The sequence below is a fragment of the Xenopus laevis genome, chromosome 2S (genome assembly GCF_017654675.1).
Source record: "Xenopus laevis strain J_2021 chromosome 2S, Xenopus_laevis_v10.1, whole genome shotgun sequence".
NCBI lineage: Eukaryota > Metazoa > Chordata > Amphibia > Anura > Pipidae > Xenopus > Xenopus laevis.
Window position 1 is genome coordinate 145,825,142 of NC_054374.1, and position 22,285 is coordinate 145,847,426.

General features: G+C 36.4%; 1 protein-coding gene across 2 annotated transcripts in view; it reads right to left on the reverse strand.

The window, feature by feature from the left end:
* LOC108709947 (beta-1,3-glucosyltransferase) overlaps positions 1-22,285 on the reverse strand; it is a 204,796-nt gene that overhangs the window by 60,082 nt on the left and 122,429 nt on the right. For both annotated transcript variants that reach the window (XM_018250251.2, XM_018250250.2), the window contains exons 6-8: positions 18,213-18,324; positions 13,805-13,941; positions 9,151-9,214 (exon numbers count right to left, since the gene is read on the reverse strand). In XM_018250251.2, coding sequence (XP_018105740.1) covers positions 9,151-9,214; positions 13,805-13,941; positions 18,213-18,324 — 313 coding nt within the window. The remainder of the gene's footprint in view (positions 1-9,150; positions 9,215-13,804; positions 13,942-18,212; positions 18,325-22,285) is intronic.

Genomic DNA, 22,285 nt, shown 5'->3' on the forward strand with positions numbered 1-22,285 from the left:
TGCGCAGGTCCATTTTTTGGGACCCGTACCCGACCCGTACCCGCATTCTTACCCGCTTGGAACCACTACCCGACCCTACCCGCAAGTACCTTATCCGCAACCCGGTTCCGCGACCCGCTGACCATCAAGAATTAGGAAGTGCTGTCATTGTAAACCGGAAGTGACATATTCTGAAGTAGACGTGATCAGAAAAAAGGAGTAAAACAGGAAGTGCTGTCATTATAAACCGGAAATGACGTCATTGGAAGTAGCCGTGACAAGAAAAAAGGATCGCTATTGAGAAGACCCGCGTCTTTACCCGCACCCAGAACTTCTCCCCTCAACCCGCAAGGTACCGCAGGTTTTTGCGGGTAAACCGCGTGTACCCGACCCGCTGCAGGACTCTATTTTAAAGTATAGATAAGTACATACAGAGCAGTTGTACACTTATTAAAAACAAAGTATAGGTTTCTGAGCAATATATGTGGAGCTAGAACCTGAACCTGAGCTAGAACCTGATTTACACTTTTTTATCTGTATATGATTTCAGGTACGATTCAAAGAAATAAAACTGGCTATGTCTGTACTACATATACAAATAGTTGTGTCTCTGTTGATTAAATAGTGTCATACAATCATTATTCAAACTCCTTTAAATCGGATATTTGCCCATTCTTTTGCTCGTACCTGCTGACACAGCAAACTTGCACTATGACCCAGCAAATAGAATGTCAGTAGCAATTTACCCGATTCATTTCTTTCTGTTGTCTTGAGCTAAGATTAATTAGTGCTAATCGATCCAGAGATACAGTAGACCACATTGTGAGTTATGAAGTGCCACATCATCACAGCACAAATGCATTGTCAAAATAAATTGTATAAAGACAAGTGAAGAATATTTTTAAGAATAGAGCTGATGTATACGTTTATAATTTATATCCTTAAGAAGCCTTTTTATCTAATGGAAAAAAAGCATTTGTCTGAAAAAATGCTAATGTTTCCCAACCATTCTTAATGTGCACTGTTGATACAAGATGTTGGCTTGTCAAGTTTTAGGAATCGATTCTTCTAAATGTTTCCGCACAACAATTAATTTAAGACTGCTGAACAAATCACTGCTGAATTAAGGTGAGGTGAGAAGGTAAAATGTACCATTTTTTATTAGTTGGTGTCGTTATGTGAAAACAACAGATCAGTTTTCACTATATTTCAATATTTTTTCATATGGTAGGCAATTGCTTTAAACAATAAGGTGAGACGCTGAAAGAATGCTATATAATAATAAATGCAGTGCCACCATTGCTGATTAATGGAAAAGGAAAATACTACTGATATTAATGGCTATTTTGTGAGAATGATATTAATTAAGAGTAACATTCTATCAAAATTATCGAGAAAGCTTTGCAATTTGGTAGTTTGGAATATTTATCAATTTTGGATTTAGGAGAATGTGTAATTTCCAAAAAATATATGGATTTCGGGAGTGAACCTATTAACAAAAGGGAGAAAGAAAAGACAACTAAAATTAACACACGGACAACAAAGAAATAACTTGTGGAATCAAGTTGGGTTTTCATTATGACAAATTCAAAGGGTCCATATGTCCATAGATGTAGCAACAGTGTTCTTTCATAGAGAAGATTTGTTGGATTTTAGTTAAGAGTTGAAACTCCCAGCCAAAGTGAGGCATTTAGCCGGAGGAGACAAAATATGTCTACACCATTTATAGAATGGAAGCAGTTGATTCTATTTTGTGTTTCCTTTGAGGGGTCAGGCACCATCCCAAATATTGTTCATTTTAAGATATTTTGTTGAAGATATCTTGTTCTCACTGTGCAGCTCAGTTGCATTAGAGAGGAGAAAGCTATCAATTCTAGACAATGCACCTGGGTCATTTGGATAAAATTCACATAAAAATTTCAAAAACTGGATATACAGTATTGAAGCCAGAAGTCTGATTACAGCAAAGAATGAATAAAATGTTTAACCTGAGTGTAGCCTGAGTGTGTAATTTCTTCCTTAGAGAAACTAGATTTAATGGACTGGAAAGATTTAATGGCATTTTACTGAATTAAGGAGGTTATGTTTACCCTATAAAGCAAAGCTCCTGGGATATAAGCCTGGTATGAAGAAAGGATTTCCTATAATAGTCTATAAAGGTGCCCATGTAGACATAAAGAGGCAGTTTTATCAAGGGGGGAATTGAGAATTCTAACCTTTTTATGGTCAAAACTGTCAAATTAGACTAGGGAGTTATTCAAATTCGATTTGAGTTTTTGAAAAAAATTTAATTTGATTTTCAAATACTCTGGCCCTTTAAGAAATCGAATTTGACTATTCGCAACCTAAAACCTGCTGAATTGCTGTTTAAGTCAATGGGAGACGTCCAGGGATCCATTTGGAGTTATTTTCAGCCTTCCTGACATTCGAGTTTTTTTCTGAGAAAAAAACTAATCGATTCGAGTCAAATCGAGTTTTTGGGTCAATTTAATTCATCCGAGTTTCAAAAATTTAATTTTTTTGATAAATTTAGATTTCGAATTAATGGGATTAATGGGTTTTTTAAAAACTCATATGAATTCAAAAAATCTACCTATGATAAATGTGCCTCTAAGGGGCAGATTTATCACGGGTCGATTTGAAAATTTGAATTTTTAAATTCGAATTTCAAATTTTATTTTGGTGTAATTCGACTAAGGAATAGTCCAAATAGTCCAAATCAATCCTATTCACCCGTTTAAAAAAATCTAATTTTTTAATAAATTTCCATTGGTCTTTTTTTTTCGAATTTAGATTTTAGAAACTCCCATAAACTTGAAATTCGACCTTGATAAATCTGCCCCTAAGTGTTTTTTAACCTTAAATTTACAGTATCTCAGTCATTAAATGGGTCACTATCTTGATATTTCTTATTAAAGGAAGAATTATGCCAGAGGACCGTGCTGAGCTTTATAGCTAACATAACTTGTAACCAACAGAAGGACGCCACAGGGAGATGCCATTTGGATAGAGCACTCAGATAGGTCTTCGTCTCAAATTTGTTTGTGATATAATGAAAGTTTAGGCACCCTGGAGCATTTGTTTGCATCAATGAAGGCTAATACTTCTTTTTGATGGTCAGTTAAAACCTTAGTAAGGACATGAGCAGGGAAAGCTCTAAAGTAGTTAAGAAGTTTTGGCGGCCAGAACATTTTTATTGCACTTATACTGCCATGAAATTAAATATTTGTTCCAGGATTCAAATAGTAGCTTAAGTCTTTTTAACAGGTGATGAATATTGACTGTGAACAGTGTAGGAACCCTGAGATTTTGTATGAGTTCTCACAGATATCAGATATCAAAATTGGTTTGAATCAGTTTTATTTTGTGATGTGGAAAACATCTTGCATCTCTCATTTTCTGAGGTTAACAGCGAGACCAGAATTGAGAGAGTATTTGTAAGCAATTAAACAGGTTTGGCAAACTTTAAGGGTATCAGCTGGATATCATATTCATATTCCTTGTCCACTTTTTGGTAGTCCATCATATTAGAATCCAACCTCATGCTGTGCTAAAGGTAATAGAGGGGACAGGTGGCAGTCCTGCCCGTCTCATTATCAATAGTAAAGAGGTCAGACAAATGGCCTCTAACCTTAACTGCCTCTTTAGGGAAAGCATATAAGCAGGGGCGTAACTATAGAGGAAGCAGACCCTGCGGCTGCAGGGGGGCCCAGGAGGTATAGGGGCCCCACGAGGCCCTAATTCATATACAATTACAATAAATATTGGAGAAACAAGTCCACCTCTAAACATTTTGGGGGCCTGAAAAATAATTTGCTGTGGGGCCCAGTAATATCTAGTTACACCACTGCATATAAGATCGATATTGCTTGTATATACATGACAGGAACTGAGAAATGTAAATATGGCCACTTAAGTGCTTTAGTAATATCTAAATTCATCAAAAGCACTTGCTTACCTAGGGTTTTGCATCTTGAATTATATTGATAGATATTCTTATAATATTAATGGATTGTCTGTCAGGTATAAACCCGGTTTAATCTGGGTGGATCATGGAAGGGAGGGTCCGAGCTAAGTGAGTTGCTATAATAGAGGCACAAAGTTTATATCAACACTAATAATCAATTTGGGGCAGTAATTGCTGCAGAAATGTGAATCTGTACCAGGTTTGGGTGTGGGATATAAAATTGCTTCTAATAAACGGGAGCGTTAGGAAGTCCCCCAGTTGTCAAAGAGAATAATAGAGGGGACATTTCTCATCGATAGTAAAGAGGTCAGACAACTGGCCTCTATTTTTAAATATACGTTTCCAAAATCAATTTGGTCGCAAACTTTGCGAGGTAGTCATTGAGGTCTTTAATCGGTCAAAAATAGAACAAACATCCCTGCTAACGTTCGCTAGTGTCTTTGCGAATGTTTTTGGTGCTAGCATTCCCCCTATAGTTTCATATCAGCCTTAATAATCAATATTGGGCAATAATTTCCACAGAAATTTGAATCTATACCAGGTATGGGTGTGGGAGATATAAACGCTTCTAATAAATCGGGCAAGATAGGAAGTCATCTAAGAGTCTGTAAGATGTGGAGTGAGAAGAAGAGGATTTCTTGTACAAAAACAATGAAGAGTCATCATGACTTGCAGGGGAATGTAATAAAAGTCGCAAAGAGCAAAACAATTCGCACCAATAAGACTAAAAATCCACATCTCGCAATGTTATATTGTTCCTTAAACTGTTATTGCATTGCAAATTTTAATTGCGCATTGCGAATTTTAATTGCGCACTCATAAGAAGTGCTTGAAGGTGTCGTAATCTTTTGGAGCAAACATAACGACTTTTTCAGTAAGAAGTTTTATTACATTGACTGCGCATTGGCGCAAACTATAAAATTCGCAAACGGTCTTTCACTGTCGGAAGTGGTCGCTAAACAATTTCCGGGAGCGCAAATGCTATATTAAATTCGCACAAAGCAAAATTTGTTCGCGCAAAGGCATAACTTTTCGCATTGCGAATAGTTTTTCCGTTAGCGATTTTTATTACATTCCCCCATTGGGGCGTTATTGCTTTTTGCTAATGTATTAGCTGTCCAGTTGTTTCCATGTTGCTGTAGGCAGGGGCAAATGAGAAGAGGAAATAACTGCCTTAGTCTGACTGAGGGTTAGCAGGCTGATTATATAAAGTTTGACAAAACCTCAGAAAGGAATCGAATATGCCTTTAGGTACCTTATATAGGTGGACCTTGCTCCTCTGCTTTCAACCTTTTGGTGAACAGGGTGGATACTGTTTTTGATATAGAATTTTTTTTTTTTTGAGTACATATTTTATATTGAGACCACCAAATCAAATGTTCTGCATATTGGAGCTGAACAATAGCTAGCTCCTTTGTACGATTCACAATCTGTGTAAAGTAAGCAGGGGAGCTAGGAAGCTATCCAGTAATCTTTTCAAGGTTTTCCTTCTCTTAAAGGACAAACGGGCCAAATGTAACTGTTTTAAAAATCTCAAAAAACAAAATTGATTCATTGTTAAGAAACATTTGAAGTTGAATCAATAACTAACTGAAAAAAAAAAAAAACATCTGTGCATGGTGTTTATTTAGGGTATGCACTTATCTAAGGAAAACATCATATTATTACTATTCCCAACAAAATAACTTTTTTAAAATTAAGGCTACACTATAACAAATTGTTATTTTATTTCTTGGCTTCTATGGAAACAAAACAGTACAATTGTTTGTTCCCAGGTTTGAGCTGTCAATTTGAGTCAGTTTTATATTATCAAGGCAAATAAACTGTTCTGCTTGCAGCAAAGTAACACTCCAAAATACAGTATCTTAACCGTTTCATCTTTAAATTAAGCATGTTGGCATAGGGGAATGGGTGTCCAGCTTTGAATCAAGAAGAAAATTTAGAGGCACATTTATCAAGGGTCGAATTTCGAATTTGTGTGTTTTTTTTCAACTCCCTTAAATTCTAATGAATTCGAAATTCGACTTGCCGAAATATATTAATAAAACGGAAAACTCGAAACGAATTAAAACGACCCAAAACTCGAATCATATTTGATTTCAGTTTTTTTCTCAGAAAAAAACTTGAATGTCATTAAAGCTGCAAACGTCTTCAAATTGATCCCTGGACCTCCCCCACTGACTTGTGGCAAATAGTTGAATTCAAATTTTTAAAGGGCCAGAGTATGATAAATCTCTAAAATCGAATTTAAAAAAAAAAACACCTTATCAAGTTTGGATAATTCCCTAGTCGAATTTGATAGTTTTGACCATAAAATAAAATTAGAAAATCAGAATTTTCAATTCGACCCTTAATAAATCTGCCCACCCAACAGGCACTACCTTGTCCAGAAAGCTCAGAATTACAGAAAGACTGTCGCCCATAGGCTCCACTTTATCCAAAATAATCCACTTTTTTTTATTTCTCTGTAATATTTAAACAGTAGCTTGTACTTGATACAAACTAATGTATAATTAATCCTTATTGTAAGTAAAACTGGCCTATTGGGTTTATTTACATGATTTTCTAGTATAAATATCCAAATTATGGAAAGATCTGTTATCTGGAAAACCCAGGTCCCAATCATTCTGGATAACAGGTCCCATAAATTATGATATAATTACCCCTTATTGAAGGCAAAACAATCTTGTTGGGTTTAATTAATGTTTAAAATATTTTTTAGTATCTTTAGGTTATGGAGATCCAAATTACAGAAACATCCCTTATCTAGAAAACCCCAGGATCCAAGCATTCAGGGTAGCAGGTCCTATACTTGTATAGGTATGAGATCTGTTATCTGAAACCCGTTATCCAGAAAGCTCCCATAGACTCCATTTTATCCAAATAATAATACGTTTTTAAAAAACGATTTCCTTTTTCTCTGTGATAATAAAATAATACCTTGTACAAACCAAGATATAATTAATTCTTACTGGAAATAAAAACTAGCCTGCTGGGTTTATGTACCATTCACATAATTTTCTAATAGATTTAAGGTATGAATTTCCAAATTACAGAAAGCTCCCTTATCTTGAAACCCTAGATCCCAAGCTTTCTGGATAACAGGTCCCATACCTGTATTTACAGAAGGGTCCAAGACATGCATGTGGTTGGCAAACAGCTTAATTTTCACTTGATTTTTTTTAAGAAAGCCAGGACAAACATTTTATGTCAAATGTCAAATCCAGTGTAATTGAACAAAAATTTCTCAAGCGGCGTATGAAAACCAACCATCAATATTAATAATAATGATGTAGGACAATATGGGTCAGGGTGTCCACAAACAAAATAATGTCAAAGGAAAATTGGGACTTACACCCCCAGCCCATAGACCCTATTATATAAATTGTTGAAAATCACACAAAAGGTCCCCATGAATAAAAAGGCAATATTTATTCAACACCATGCCATAATACCCGAATAAAAACAACTTAAAAACAAGCAGTGCAAATTTCAGACAAGTCTGCACAGATAAAGATCTATAGGGAAATACTCCAAAATATTTCCCTATAGATCTGTATACATATGTGAATGTTGCCTTTAGCACCCATTACATTTACAATCTGAGGGATGCCTCCCCCCCAACATGCAGCGCTGCTTGTTTTTAAGTTGTTTTTATTCGGGTATTATGACATGGTGTTGAATAAATATTGCCTTTTTATCTATGGTGACCTTTTGTGTGATTTTCAACAATTTATATCCTAGGGCCTATGGGCTGGGGGTTTAAGTCCCAATTTTCGAATTTTTTATCGTCAAATCCAGTGTAATATATAACTGCTGGTAAAATCAAGGTCTGACAGTATCTTTTTTTTTTTACCCAGGCAATTTATGGATTTCTAAAATTCTATACAAAACATTAACAGATCTGAAAATCATTCAAAATGCAGAAATCTTTTCAGCAAAGGGCCAAGCTGAATTTAATATTTAATGGCTTTCATTTTACAGTATTAAACTTGCATGAACTTTCTTTTTCCTATGATTAAAACTGAAGCAAAATCATTTCTGTTCCTGAAACAGACTATATATGACAGCCAGATTGATATGATCTCTCCGGTAGGTCATTTCCAATAACTGAAAACAAATGTTTAGCATGCAAACACCAGAAAAAGCTTGTTCTCCTATGGAATATGTGAGTGTGTGTAAGTCCCTGTGCAAATCCTGAATCCGAATAAAAAGAGAAGAGCAGACTTTGCAGCAGGAATAGTGCATCAGAAATGAGGTGCCACGTTGTCTGCCATTCAAGTTTTGAACAGAATTTCCTGAAAATGATGCACATAAGTCTGATGTAAATGTCCCATAATACTTAATTAAACCCCATTAAAGCCATAGTCGAGTCATGAGGATTTGCTACAATGTTTTATATCAGCGCTTCCATCACTGCGGAGGCCCATTTGTGCACTTTTGTTGGTAAATTTGCTATGCATATCTGCACTCACACCCACTACTGTTTAATTGTGCTGCAACTATGTATTGTTAATTTCCCACTTTCTAAATCAGTCACATTATATTGATTATCAGTTCTGCCTGTAGTCTTGTACAATTTACAACATCCTATATACTCCTCTCCAAACAAACTTTGTAAGTCACTTTATCTCTTGTACAAGTCGGAGGGGATATATCGTGGATGGCAGATATATACAGGTATGGGACCTTTTATCCAGAATGCTCGGGACCTGGGGTTTTCCGGATTATGTTATGTTCCTTAAAACACCCATTGGATGTTCAGCCCACACCTCTGGCTGGTTAACCCGGCGGTGTCTCTTAAAGGAGAAGGAAACCCTGTAGAAAAAAAACAGACCCCCCCTCCCTCCAGGCTAACTGCCCCACCGGGGAGATGCCCCATACTTTATACTTATCCCTTGTCGTAGATTCTGCCAGCGGACTTCACGGCATCCATCTTCCGGGTCCTCTATAAACTGACTGGGAGATTGGCAATCTCTGTCAAATTCGGCGCATGCGCAGTTTTCGAAAACTAACAAATTGCTCCAACTGCGCATGCGCAGATATACCGATCTCCCAGTCAGTTTACAGAGGACCCGGAAGATGGATGCCGAGGGTTTTTTTTCTACAGGTTTCCTTCTCCTTTAAGAGACACCACCAGGTTAACTAGTTCATATTACTTTGTTTTTATTTTCATAATGAGAAACTGTAAACAATTGCCTTACCTCATGCTTTAAGTCAATTGTGAAATCTGAACTAGGCGGGTCTTGTCGCAAAATATCAGAAAGGCTACAAAAGGCAGAAAAACAACAGAAAAATGTTGAAAAGAATGCAAAAATATTCTTAAATGTGATACTGGCAAATATAAATGGCATCCATAGGAACTGGTAAAATATATGTTTCCACAAATATAACAAACGTTTCAAAACCCAATAAATATACTTATAACTTAAAGGACAAGGAAACCCCTGATAACAATTTAGGGGCCTGTTTTTTAGACTGACAATTTTACTGGTCGTTTTTGAAGGGGAAAAGCTTGAATTTTTAGGGTGGGGGGAACTTTGAATAGTTCGAGAATTATTATGCTCTGAAGATGCTAAAAATTAGAATCTGAAAATACTCCAGTTAAAACCTGTCAAAATTGTGAAGAAGTCAATGGCAGATGGTCCCTTTAGCAATTGGAACAAGTTTTTTACCTCCATGATTCGACACGAGGTCACCCATTCCGATTAGAAGAAAAGAGGTTCTGCCTAAATATTCGGAAGGGATTTTTTACAGTGAGAGCTGTGAAGATGTGGAATTCTCTCCCTGAATCAGTTGTACAGGCTGATACATTAGATAGCTTTAAGAAGGGGTTGGATGATGTTTAGCAAGTGAGGGAATACAGGGTTATGGGAAATAGCTTATAGTACAAGTTGATCCAGGGACTAGTCCGATTGCCATTTTGGAGTCAGGAAGGAATTTTTCCGCCTCTAAGGCAAATTGGAGAGGCTTCAGATGGGTTTTTTTTTTGCCTTCCTCTGGATCAACTGGCAGATAGGTAGTTAATAAAAAAAATTAAAAAAAAAGGTTGAACTCGATGGACACGTGTCTTTTTTCAACCTTACTTACATGTTACTATGTTACTATGATTCTCGATAGTTTTGGGCTCTTTGAGCTGGTTTTGGTTTAAAAATCCGATAAATTTGATAAATCTGAGTGTTCAAGGCGACAATTCGATAAATCTAACTGTTTGGAGTGACAAGTGTAGTTTTCAGTTTATAAGCAGCGGGAGTGTGTGCACAAATGTGTTATGGTGGCCATAGACGAAAATATCTGCTTGTTTGCGACATCGCCAAACGAGCTGATCTTTCCCCGATATGCCACTAACGGGCATGGCTTTATTGGGGGTAATCTGAACGTTCGGCCCTATGGCTGAACGATCAGATTACAATGAGAGCGTAATGGGCTCCAGCGGGATTGAGACAAAATCAAACCTGTCCGATCAACCAAACGACCGATTTCCGCTGGACGAAAAATGTCGGGACTCTCCACACGGTCCGAAAATCGTACGAATCCTCGATTCATACGATAGGATCTTTGTACCTATGGCCACCTTTAGCGCCGTTTTGGTGAAGTCATCAGAAGAACAATGGCAACCGCAATGAACAATACAGAGACAAGTTTAAAATAGAAGATTCTAAAGAAAATAAGCACACTAGCAGTAAAATAATTTGGAGGTTGAGAAGGGGCATAGGTATTGAACAATTTACAGCACTGGTGTTTCTGGGGCTTTCCTTGTCCTTTAAATGTAATACAGTAGAACCTTGATTTTATGTCCCTGGATTTTAGGCCTCATTTGTGGGGCTCCGAGGAGCAAGTGCAAGAAAAGTAGCCGACTGCAGGCTGGTTTTTTTGCACTTTACATACCGCATTTGGCTTCATAATTAGGCCTTTTATGATTTCCCAGAATTGATGGTGATTTTTAGTGGTCTCTTATATGGATACTGGGTTTTAAAGCACACTCTGAGCAGTATGCTGATTGGATTCCTAAATTTGTTATTCTTTTGACAAGTTATGCAGTTTTCAGAACTTGGCTTTGATTTTACAAATGGCATCCTTGCCAAAATTTCTGCACCACCTGTATGTCAAATTACAGTATAACATTTAAAGCTGAATTACAGTTTAACTTTATTATATTTCAGAAATTGTCTTCCTTGCACAAACACGAAAAACTCAATTAAAAAAAAAAACCCATGGCACTTAAAAAATCAATCCTTCCGTGTTTTGATCTCTAAGTAGCAGAACAACTTCGGAGATTTGCCTCGCATTCTTTTAAAATCAATTTTTTATTTTCGTTGTGAGCTTGACTCTTTTTTCCAGCTTTCGGCAGGCTTTTTCACATCTACAGAATCCATGCATTCATCCTATCTATTAAAGATGTCAAATGTCACAGTTTGTACAGGTATGGGACCTGTTATCCAGAATGCTCAGGACCTGGGGTTTTCTGGATAACAGATCTTTCTGTAATGTGGGTCTTCATACCTTAAGTCTACTAGAAAATCATTTAAACATTAAATAAACCCAATAGGCTGTTTTTACTTCCAATAAGGATTAATTATATCTTATTTTGGATCCAGTATAAGGTACTGTTTTATTATTACAGAGAAAAATGAAATCACTTTTTAAAATTTGGATTATTTGGATAAAATGGAGTCTATGGGAGACAGGCATTCCGTAATTCAGAGCTTTCTGGATAATGGGTTTCTGGATAACTGATCACATACTTGTGCTTTGTCTCTTCTTTATTTGCGTACAACAGTCTAGATTTATTTGATCTACAGATGTTTGAATAATACCTCTAGACAATAAATGTCAATTTTATGAAAGGACAAACTCTGTTTAATATAAATGTGAAGGTGGTGACTATAATTTTTATTGTATGATATGCTGTATGTAGTTTGTGGATTTATGTTGACACAGCAAATAACTAGGGATATTGTTTCTAGTTTCAGTTGGTCAACTCCAGAATGTGGGTTATACAGAGCGCTGGTGATTTCAGTATTTAGGGGCACATTTACTAGCTCGAGTGAAGGATTAGAAGGAAAAAAACTTTGAATTTCGACTACGACTTCGAATCGAACGTTTCGAACTAAAAATCGTTCGTCTAGTCGAAGTACTGTCTCCACCTGACCTGACCACCTACTTTGTCACCTAAAACCTACCGAGCAACAATGTTAGCCTATGGGAAAGGTCCCCATAGGCTTTCCTAGCAATTTGTTCGATTAGAAAGGATTTAATAGTTCGATCTAACGATTTTTCCTTCGATCGTTCTATCGAACGAATTGCGGTAAATCCTTCGACTTCAATGTCGAAGGATTTAACTTCGATGGTCGAATATCGAGGGTTAATTAACCCTCGATATTCGACCCACAGTAAATGTGCCCCTTAGTGTACAAGTTACAGCTAAATATTTTAGCTTTTAGTTGCCATTCAGCCTTTAGAACACTGAACTACTTACAGGTGTAGGCTATTTCGTTGGTATTGAAAGTGTAAATGGTCTTAATACTCAGTCACACTGTTTTCTGGGGGACGTGATTTTAAATCCACTACAGACTTAGAATACTAATAGGCAGTGTTGGACTCATAATGAGGGCTCTGTGGTGTGGTACAAGCACTTAAATATTTTGGCCAAAGTGTGGTTCTCACACCTCATTTTTTGTAACAATTATTTTTAAAGGCAAACTGTGTGCTGGCAAACCATGCGGGTAGCCTGCAGATTACCCATCTGGGTACCCACATAGTGTACAGGACTGATCCCTCCTACCCTCCCCATTGAACAGGCTAATATATCTGCATGACAAATAATAGATGATCAGCAGTTTTTAAGCTGAACACAACAGAAAAGAAAGAAAAGTTTGACCCATAAATTTGCATCTCCCCAACACCGTTAGTCCATGAAACCTCCCATATGAAAGAATAAAACGTAACCTTTAATTGGCAGAAATAAAAAGTCAGGAGTCCAGAACCTTCTTAAATTAAAAATATCATTAGGAGAATAAAGCTAAGTCGACTCACAGGTCATCTGCTTACAGACGGGTAAGGGTACGGGAATGAGTCTAACAACGTTGACTAGTCTAGATCACATGATTCTTATCCTCTGTTTCAGGGTATTAGTTATCAGTAACTCGCAAAATTGTTGATATACGGCTTCCTGAAAGGACAGGGCTCTGTCTACACTCCAGGGTATTATCGCTACTTCTTTATACTTAAATCCACATAAGGCAGGGAATAAATTCTCATAACACCGTAGTCATTATCCAATACCCTGAAACAGAGGATTAGAGTCATGTGATCAAGACTAGTCAACGTTGTTAGACTCATTCCTCTGATACCCGTCTATAAGCAGATGACCTGTGAGTCGGCTTAGCTTTATTCTCCTAATGATATTTTTAATTTAAAGGTTCTGGACTCCTAACTTTTTATCTGTGCCAATTAAAGGTTACGTTTTATTATCCTTTCATATGGGAGGTTTGAAAGGAGAAAGATGGAAAAGTCTTAAGGTAGAAAAATCCATTTTGCTTCAATGTTGAATTAAATTTGCAGTTTAAAAAAATGGAAAAAAAATGCAGTAATATTTTAAGGCTTAGAATTTTTTTTATTTTATAACTAGGCCTCCTAAGTTTGTTAGCTGGATTTTAAAAAGTGCAATCTACTGTCCAGTATGGTTTTCATTAGGGCAGGAAAGCTGGGCACTGTAAGAAATAACACCATAACCTCTACTCACTCATTTCTGTTCTATATTCCTGCCAACTGATTTAGAGCTAATAATGTAAGGGCTGAAGAGGGAAAAATTCATTGAAATGCATTAGAAATCCAAGTTGCAAAAAAGCATCTTACCTTTTGACGAGTGGCATACTAAGAGCCCAGCCAGCAGAAAAATCTGGATACTTAAAGGCTGACGGGTTTTCTGTAAAGGCGTAATGATGAATTATTGTAGATTCTTCATCGTGTAATGCTTTTCCTAAAAACCAGTTCTGCAAGAAAATGGTGTTTTTAATATTATTGATTTTTTTTTCACTAGTTTGCAAACTAATTTTAACATCATATTGTTTAAAAAAAATGTCATTACAATTTGCACATACTGTACTTACACCAGATACATTGGGAACAGATTCAGTTCAGGGAGGAAAACATATGTCAAGGCTTATCATGTGAAAACTCTTTTGCAGTCAGAACTGATATGGAGATAAGTTTTTCTCATTGTATTAAATCTGGCCCTTTATTGGCCAAAAGTATCTAGACACCTATGCCAAGCACATAAAAGCTTAGCACAAAAACCCTAATTTCCATTAGGGGATGCACCGAATCCAGGATTCGGTTCGGGATTCTGCCTTTTTCAGCAGGATTCGGCCGAATCCTTCTGCCTGGCTGAACCCAATCTGAACCCTAATTTGCATATGCAAATTAGGGGTGGGGAGGGAAATCATGTGACTTTTTGTCACAAAACAAGGAAGTACATTTTTCCCCTTTCCACCCCTAATTTGCATATGAAAATAAGGGTTCGGATTCGGTTCGGTATTCGGCGGAATCCTTCACAAAGGATTCGGGGGTTCGGCCGAAACCAAAATAGTGGATTCGGTGCATCCCTAATTTCCATATTGAAAATCAATCAGTTGTAAACATGAAATTGTAAAGTCACTTACATGAGCAAACTCAAATCCGATCCATGCGTGCAATGATAGACAGGTCCCAGTCACTACACACATGGGGCGGAAGCGGGCTGTGACATTAGACATGTGTGACATTAGCCTATACAGTTATGGGATCTGTTATCCTGTTACCCAAAAAGTTCAGAATTACGGGAAAGCCATCTCCCATAGACTCAGTTTTAATCAAATTATTCAAATATTTTAAGATTATTTTCTTTTTTCTCTGTAATAATATAACAGTACCTTGTACTTCATCCCAACTAAAATAATTAAGGTTTAAATTATAGTTTAGTAGACTTAAGGTATGGAGATCAAAATTATGAAAAGACTCCTTTTCTGGAAAAAAACCTCAGGCCCCCAAACATTCTGGATAACAGGTCCCCTACCTGCATAACACATTTATTACTTTATTTTTAAAATGTAAAATCCAGTGTAAAATCCAGTGTACCTCCCAACTGTCCCTTTTTCGGAGGGTCAGTCCCTCTTTTGACAGCTAGATCTGCAGTCCCTCATTTGTACTGGAAAGTCCCTATTTTCTCTGCACTGAACAGCCAGAAAAAGAAACAAAGTTTCTAACTTAATTGGCTTTTAGCAGAGAGCCCAGAACAGCCACAGGCGCAAATAAGATACTTTGTAACAATTTTGAGACACAAAAAACCTGCCAAATTTTGTAAAATGAACATGGTAATTAGGGGGTGTGGCCACAGAAATGGGTGTGGACAATAAATTTGCTGCGCTACGTGCTGAAATTTTTTTTGTCCCTCTTTTTACTTCCAAAATGTTGGGAGGTTTGCAGTTTTCCATTAAAGGAAAAGGAAAGGTTAAAACTAAGTAAGCTTTATCAGAAAGGTCTTTATAAATACACCAGTAAACCCTCAAACTAATGCTGCTCTGAGTCCTCTGTCAAAAGAAACAGCATTTCTTTCCGTCTGTTGCGTACACATGGGCTTCTGTATCAGACTTCCTGTTTTCATCTTAAAGGACAGGTAACATCAACAAATCAAATTTTTTAAAGTAATACAAATATAATGCGGTGTTGCCCTGCACTGGTAAAACGGCTGTGCTTGCTTCAGAAACACTACTATAGTTTATATAAATAAGCTGCTGTGTAGCAATGGGGGCAGCCATTCAAAGGAGAAAAGGCTCAGGTTACACAGCAGATAAGCTCTGTAGAACATAATGTTATCTGTTATCCACTATTTATTAGGGATGCGCTGAATCCAATATTTTGGATTCGGCCGAACCCCCGAATCCTTCACGAAAGATTCGGCCGAATACCGAACTAAATCTTAATTTGCATATGCAAATTAGGGGTGGGAAGGGGAAAACATTTTTTACTTCCTTGTTTTGTGACAAAAAGTCACGCGATTTTCTTTCCCGTCCCTAATTTGCTTATGCAAATTACGATTCGGATTGGCCAGGCAGAAGCATTCCGCCGAATCCGAATCCTGCTGAAAAAGGCCGAATCCTGGCCAAATCCCAAACCGAATCCTGGATTCTGTGCATCCCTACTATTTATCCTGTGCCATATAGCCTTTTTTCAATTCCTGCCATTGCTACTCAGCAATTTGTAGTAGTGTTTCCGAAGCAAACAGATCAGTTTTACCAGTGCAGGGCGAAACTACATGATATTTTCATTTCTTTAAAACACTTTAATTTTTTGGTGTTACTGTTCCTTTAAACCTCCAGGGCTAGGGCTTGAGCATGCTCAATTAGCTCCTCTTCCTCTCCCCCCTCCACTCACAGCAGTAATCTGAGCCCAGAGCTATGAGTGAGCAGGGAAAGACTCAGACAGGAAGTTAAATCACAGCAAGCTAATATGGCAGCTGCTATCCTAAACAAACAGAGAGAGCTTCTAGAGCTGTTTACTCAGGTATGGTAAAGCATCCTACAGATAAATATAGTGTTATAGCTTGCACTATTGTGGCTAATCTATTGGCAATAAACTACAGTACCTCGGTAGCTTTTCTTCTTCCTTTAATACCATGAATGCAAAATGAAATCTGCAAATTTGCTCTCAAAAAATATTTTTTACAGAGTACATTTTCCTATATAGTAACTCAGAAATTAATAATCAAAATGAATCAATTTAGAAATGCAGAACCTGATTAGCACTGAACTTTCCAAATATCATCATAGCTCCGCTCATGTTTTGCTCTTTCGTACACTAACATGAACAGTTTGTACAGTTTTATGACTGTGTATTCTTTTGTGTCTTCCATTATTCTTGATATGGTATTAACTGCACTTTACCCTTATAGACTGTTTTCTGCAACCCATTAAGGGTAAAGCCACTTTTACCCTCTATTATACCACACCTTCTTGTTGATATTTATCAGTAAATAGCAATATGCATACATTCAAAGCAACAAAAGAAACTCCAAATATAGCAAAATCTGATAAAATATATATATTACAAAAATCAAAAATGTAAGTGTCATATTCTACTTCCCGTTTTTACGAGCAAGGTCATAATAAATGATCTGTCTAGTAACAAAATCTCTGTATAATGAGAAGCTGGTGGACGTGTGCTTAGCTCCTACGAAGGACTTGTCAGTGGACCGGTGAATTTTTTGATATTGCTCTTACAGACAGGAGGTAGAATGTGACTTTATTTTCAGTTTCAGATTTTGCAAGAAATAACAGAAATCATATACAGGCATGGGACCCGTTATCCAGAATGCTCTGGACCTGGGGTTTTCTAGATAATGGATCTTTCTTTAATTTGGACCTTCATACAGTAAGCGGCAGATTTATCTAGGGTCGAAGTGAATTCGAGGGAATTTTCGTAGTAAAAAAATTCGAAGTAATTTTTTGGATCCTTCGACCATCGAATAGGATACTACGACTTCGAATTTACTTCGATACGAAGTAAAAATCGTTTGAATATTTGACCATTCAATAATCTAAGTACTGTCTCTTTAAAAAAAACTTCGACTTCAATAGTTCGCCAAATTAAACCTGCCGAAGTGCTATGTTAGCCTATGGGGACCTTCTAATGCATTTTTCCAAGTTTTTTGTAGTCGAAGAAAAATCGTTCGATTTGAACGATTTAATCATTCGATTGAACTAGTTTACTTCGACCACAAAACTGTCAAATTCGGTAAAAAAAACTTTGACTTCGATATTTGAAGTATAGCCATTCGATGGTCGAATTTCGAAGTATATTTCACTTCGAAATTCGACCTTTGATAAATCTGCCCCTAAGTCTACTAGAAATCATGTAAACATTAAATAAATCCAAAAATCTTCTTTTCCAATAAGAATTAATTATATCTTAGTTGGGATCAAGTATAAGTTACTGTTTTATTATTACAGAGAAGAAGGAAATAGTTTTTTAAAAATTTGGATTAATTAATTAAAATGGAGTCTATGGGAGAGATGGCCTTTCCCTAATTAGGAGCTTTCTGGATAATGGATCCCATACATGTATTTTCTTACTTATTTTTTAAAGAGGGGGGATATATAAAACACAAATTATGTTAGGAACACCAAAAATCTAAAAACTGCTAGAGCTATAAGATATTTGTCTAAATGTAATTATTCATACAGATATAACATATTGGAATGTGCAATGAGCAGATCATATGATGTACCTTAGACTTTTCAAATTTTTGAAGTGTCATCAAAAGCTTTGGAAGGTTTATGATTGTTTCCTCTTCGCAAAAAAATATCCACGATGAGTTTCTGCCATAAGTATCTGCAAAACTTGAAAAGAAGTTTGGATTAAAGCATAATGAATTAAAATGCATGGTGTGACATAAATGCCCAATTTATTTGAACTATTTTAATTTACTTTATGGGGCAAATTTGTCATTGTTAGAATTCAAGTTTTTTGTGCTAAAGCTCACAGTCAAATTACTGTAGATGAATTTTCAAGATTTATTACCTGAAGAAAAACCTGAAAGTAAAACTGTAAATGCGATTTTTTCAATTCACTGTTTTATTCTTAGAGTTGCTAGAGTTTATTGAAAACCCTCAGAGAAAGCAAAGTGGAGCAGACTGTCTAAAGCCAGACGCATAAGAAAATATTAGACTCCTTTGCAGCTACTAAAGAGCACTGCACCAGTTTGCTATTGGCATTCTATAATAAAGAAGGAAAGCTACTGAAACAGTTTATTGCCAGTAGATTAGCCACAATAGTGTAAGCTATAACACTATATTTATTCTGCAGAATGTTTACCATACTTGAGTAAACAGCTCTAGAACTCTCTCTGTTTGTTTAGGATAGTAGCTGCCATATTGGCTTGGTTTGACATCACTTCCTGCCTGAGTCTCTCCCTGCTGGCTCATAGATATGGGCTCAGATTACAGCAGGGTGGGGGAGAGGAGCAAACTGAGCATGCTCAAGGCCGTACCCTGGAGGTTTAATATGGAGGTGATACAGAAGCCCATGAGTACACAATAGAAGGAAAGAAATGCAGTGTTTCTTATGACAGAGGACTCAGAGCAGCATTACTTTGAGGCTTTACTGGTGTATTTATATAGACCTTTCTAATAAACCTTACTTAATTTTAGCCTTTCCTTATCCTTAAACAAATGGACATGTTATATTTTACCTTAATGTCAGTTTTTTGCTGTTTTATACTTAGGATATCTTTCTTTTATATCTATATGTTTTGGCTAGTACAGATTTCTGTTTTAGTTGTAACTTTTGTTAAATAAATGCTTTTTAATTAACAGATGCCAATTAATGACTGATATAGAATCACATCACAGACAAAAACAATGGATCGGGTGCTAGGTGTGTTCATTAGTGGTTTCCAGTAACAACCAGGCACAAGGATTCAGCCAAATCCTGGCCAAACCGAATCCTGGATTCAGTGCATCCCAAGTTTCTTGCAAATTCCTTAATGGAGAGGAGGTGGATTCCCTATATTGATTTTCCATGACTTTAATGTTTTTGCAATAAAGCCTTTTCAAGATCTCTGTTTTTCTAGTATGAGCTACAGTATGAGTCATTCTTCAGAGCTCGTCTACACAAAGTCTAATCATGTATAGTTAGTTTTTGCACAAGACGGTTCCATTCATTATCATTAGAGCCTAAGTCGTCACAGCAGTCATACTGTGCACTTTGTAAGTGAATAATGTGAATGTCAGCACATGCATGCATCTGTTTTATTAGCACCTTTAGGACATCTGTTTAATACTAATACGGCAGCACACAGTTCCCAAATGAATAAAAACAACCTGTTAGAGTAATTAACATGGTTCTTAAATGCCAGGAATGTGAGGCAGAAACATTAGCGCAAAGTCTAAACTTATAACTGCAATTTCATACTTCGAACTTGTCTCCTGACATATATTGTAAGCTAAATCTAACTTCATTAGCATAGCATTGACGTAAATAATAAAGTGATTTTTATTTTAAAACGTAATTCATTCTAAGAATCAAGCCTAATAACTATATTAGGAGATACAGGTATGGGACCCGTTATTCGGAAACCCATTATCCAGAAAGCTCGGAATTATGGAAAGGTTGTCTCCCATAGACTCCATTAAAATCAAATAATCCAAATTTTTAAAAAAATATTTCCTTTTTCTCTGTAATAATAAATCAGTACATTGTACTTGATCCAAACTAAGGTTTTAATTAATCCTTATTGGAAGCAAAACCAGGTTATTGGGTTTATTTAGGGGCAGATTTATCAAGAGTCGAAGTGAAAATTAGAATTTTAGAGTTTTTAAACTCTTTTTAAACTCTTTTGAAATTCAACTAGGGAATAGGTAAAATTCGATTCGAGTTTTTAAAGAAATTCGAATTCGATTTTCAAAATTCATGTACTGGTCTATTAAGAATTCGAATTTGACTATTCGCCACCTTAAATCTGCCAAATTGCTGTTTTAGCCTATGAGAGACATAATCGGATCAATTTGGAGTTGTTTGCAGCCTTCCTGAAAATCAGTTAGAATTCGATTTGAGTATGCGGGTTGATCCCATTCACCCGAGTTTGAAAAATTTGAATTTCAATAAATTGCAGTTGGTCGAATTTTCGAGTTCATGGGAGTTTAAAAACTGAAGGGCAAATTGTCGACAGCAACAGTTTCACACACTTCGCCAGGCGCAAATTTTTTACCACTACGCTAATTCACTAAAATGCGAAATTGCGTCCTGGGCGACAAACGCTGGCGACTTTTTGCTAGCGATAGTTCTTCAGTTCGAGCATTTCATATCGAAAATTCTCTAGCGCTCGTTTATGCCAAGTGAAAAGCCGCTAGTGAGCTTACGCCTAGGTCAATTTGAATAGGGCGGGTACATTAAAGTTGTATGGACGTCTTTATTAGAGATGTTGGTGCAAATGCTTAGTTTGGCCACTTTTTCTTACAAATGTCCAAGGAACCTTAATAAAGACAAAAGAAATCATATAATGCCGTACACATGAGCCCACTGTAAAAATGTTCCATGGCCTTCAAAAGTCTGGGGAAAAATGTTAAACCAAAACAGTTTAATAGTTAGGACTTTTGCAGGCAATCCCACTTAAAAAAAAGGAAAAGTCGCCAGCATTTTTTCTACTTTAATGCATTTTTGGCAGAAAGGATTTGATGCAAGATCTGATAAACTTCGATCACTCTTTACTACTGTAAGTTGCAAGTTGGAGTGATATCACCAGCTCCCTAACACAAGATAACAGCTCCCTGGAAGATCTAAGAACAGCACTTAATAGTAAAAGCCAAGTCCCACTGAGACTGATTCAGTCACATTAAATAGGAGAAATAACAGCCTGCCAGAAAGTAATTCCATCCTAAAGTGCAGGCACAAGTCACATGACTGGGGCAGATGGGAAACTGATAAAATGTCTAGCCCCATGTCAGATTTCAAAAATTGAATATAAAAAAATCTGTTTGCTCTTTTGAGAAATGGATTTCAGTGCAGAATTCTGCTGGAGCAGCACTATTAAATGATGTTTTGGAAAAAACATGTTTTTCCATGACAGTATCCCTTTAACAGTAAAAAAAAAAAAAAAACAACAAAGAACTGCCCCTTTGTTATTCTCCTAACAAAAAAACATGTGTGCCAATGGATTTTTGCTTAATTTTGTGGATTTGCAAAATTTTCCAATGTTTCATGAACTTTTAGGAGAGGCAAAATGAACCACTTTCACTCATCTTTAACCATATGGACAAAATCGTTGAAAATTATCCGTCACCCAGCGGGTTGTTCTTTAGGATAGTAAGTATTGTGAGTTTAAAAACAGTGCTTTCTAGAAAAGATTTGCCTAAATGCTTGGAGGCAGATTTATTAAGGTTCAAATGGTAAATTCGAATTTGAATTTTTTTGTCAAAACTCACAAATTCAAATTTAAAAACACCAACTCAAATGTAAATTCTATTATGAAATGTATCACACCTCGACCATGGAAACAGTTCAAATTCGAATATTCTCCTCCTAAAACCTGCCGAGTTAATTTACAAGTCAATGGCAGAGATCCGTTGAACCAATTGAATATGTTAATTGACTTCCTGACATTAGAGAGGAAAACTCGATTCAAATTCGATTTGAATTTACGGGTCTGGACTATTCCATTGAATATTAGACGTTCAAGTTTTTTCATAAATAACCTCCAATTTGAGTTGCGAGTTTATTCGAATTTATTAGGAGTATATGAAAAAATTCATATACATTTGAAATTAGACCTTTGATAAATAATCCCCTTATTATAAAAAAAAA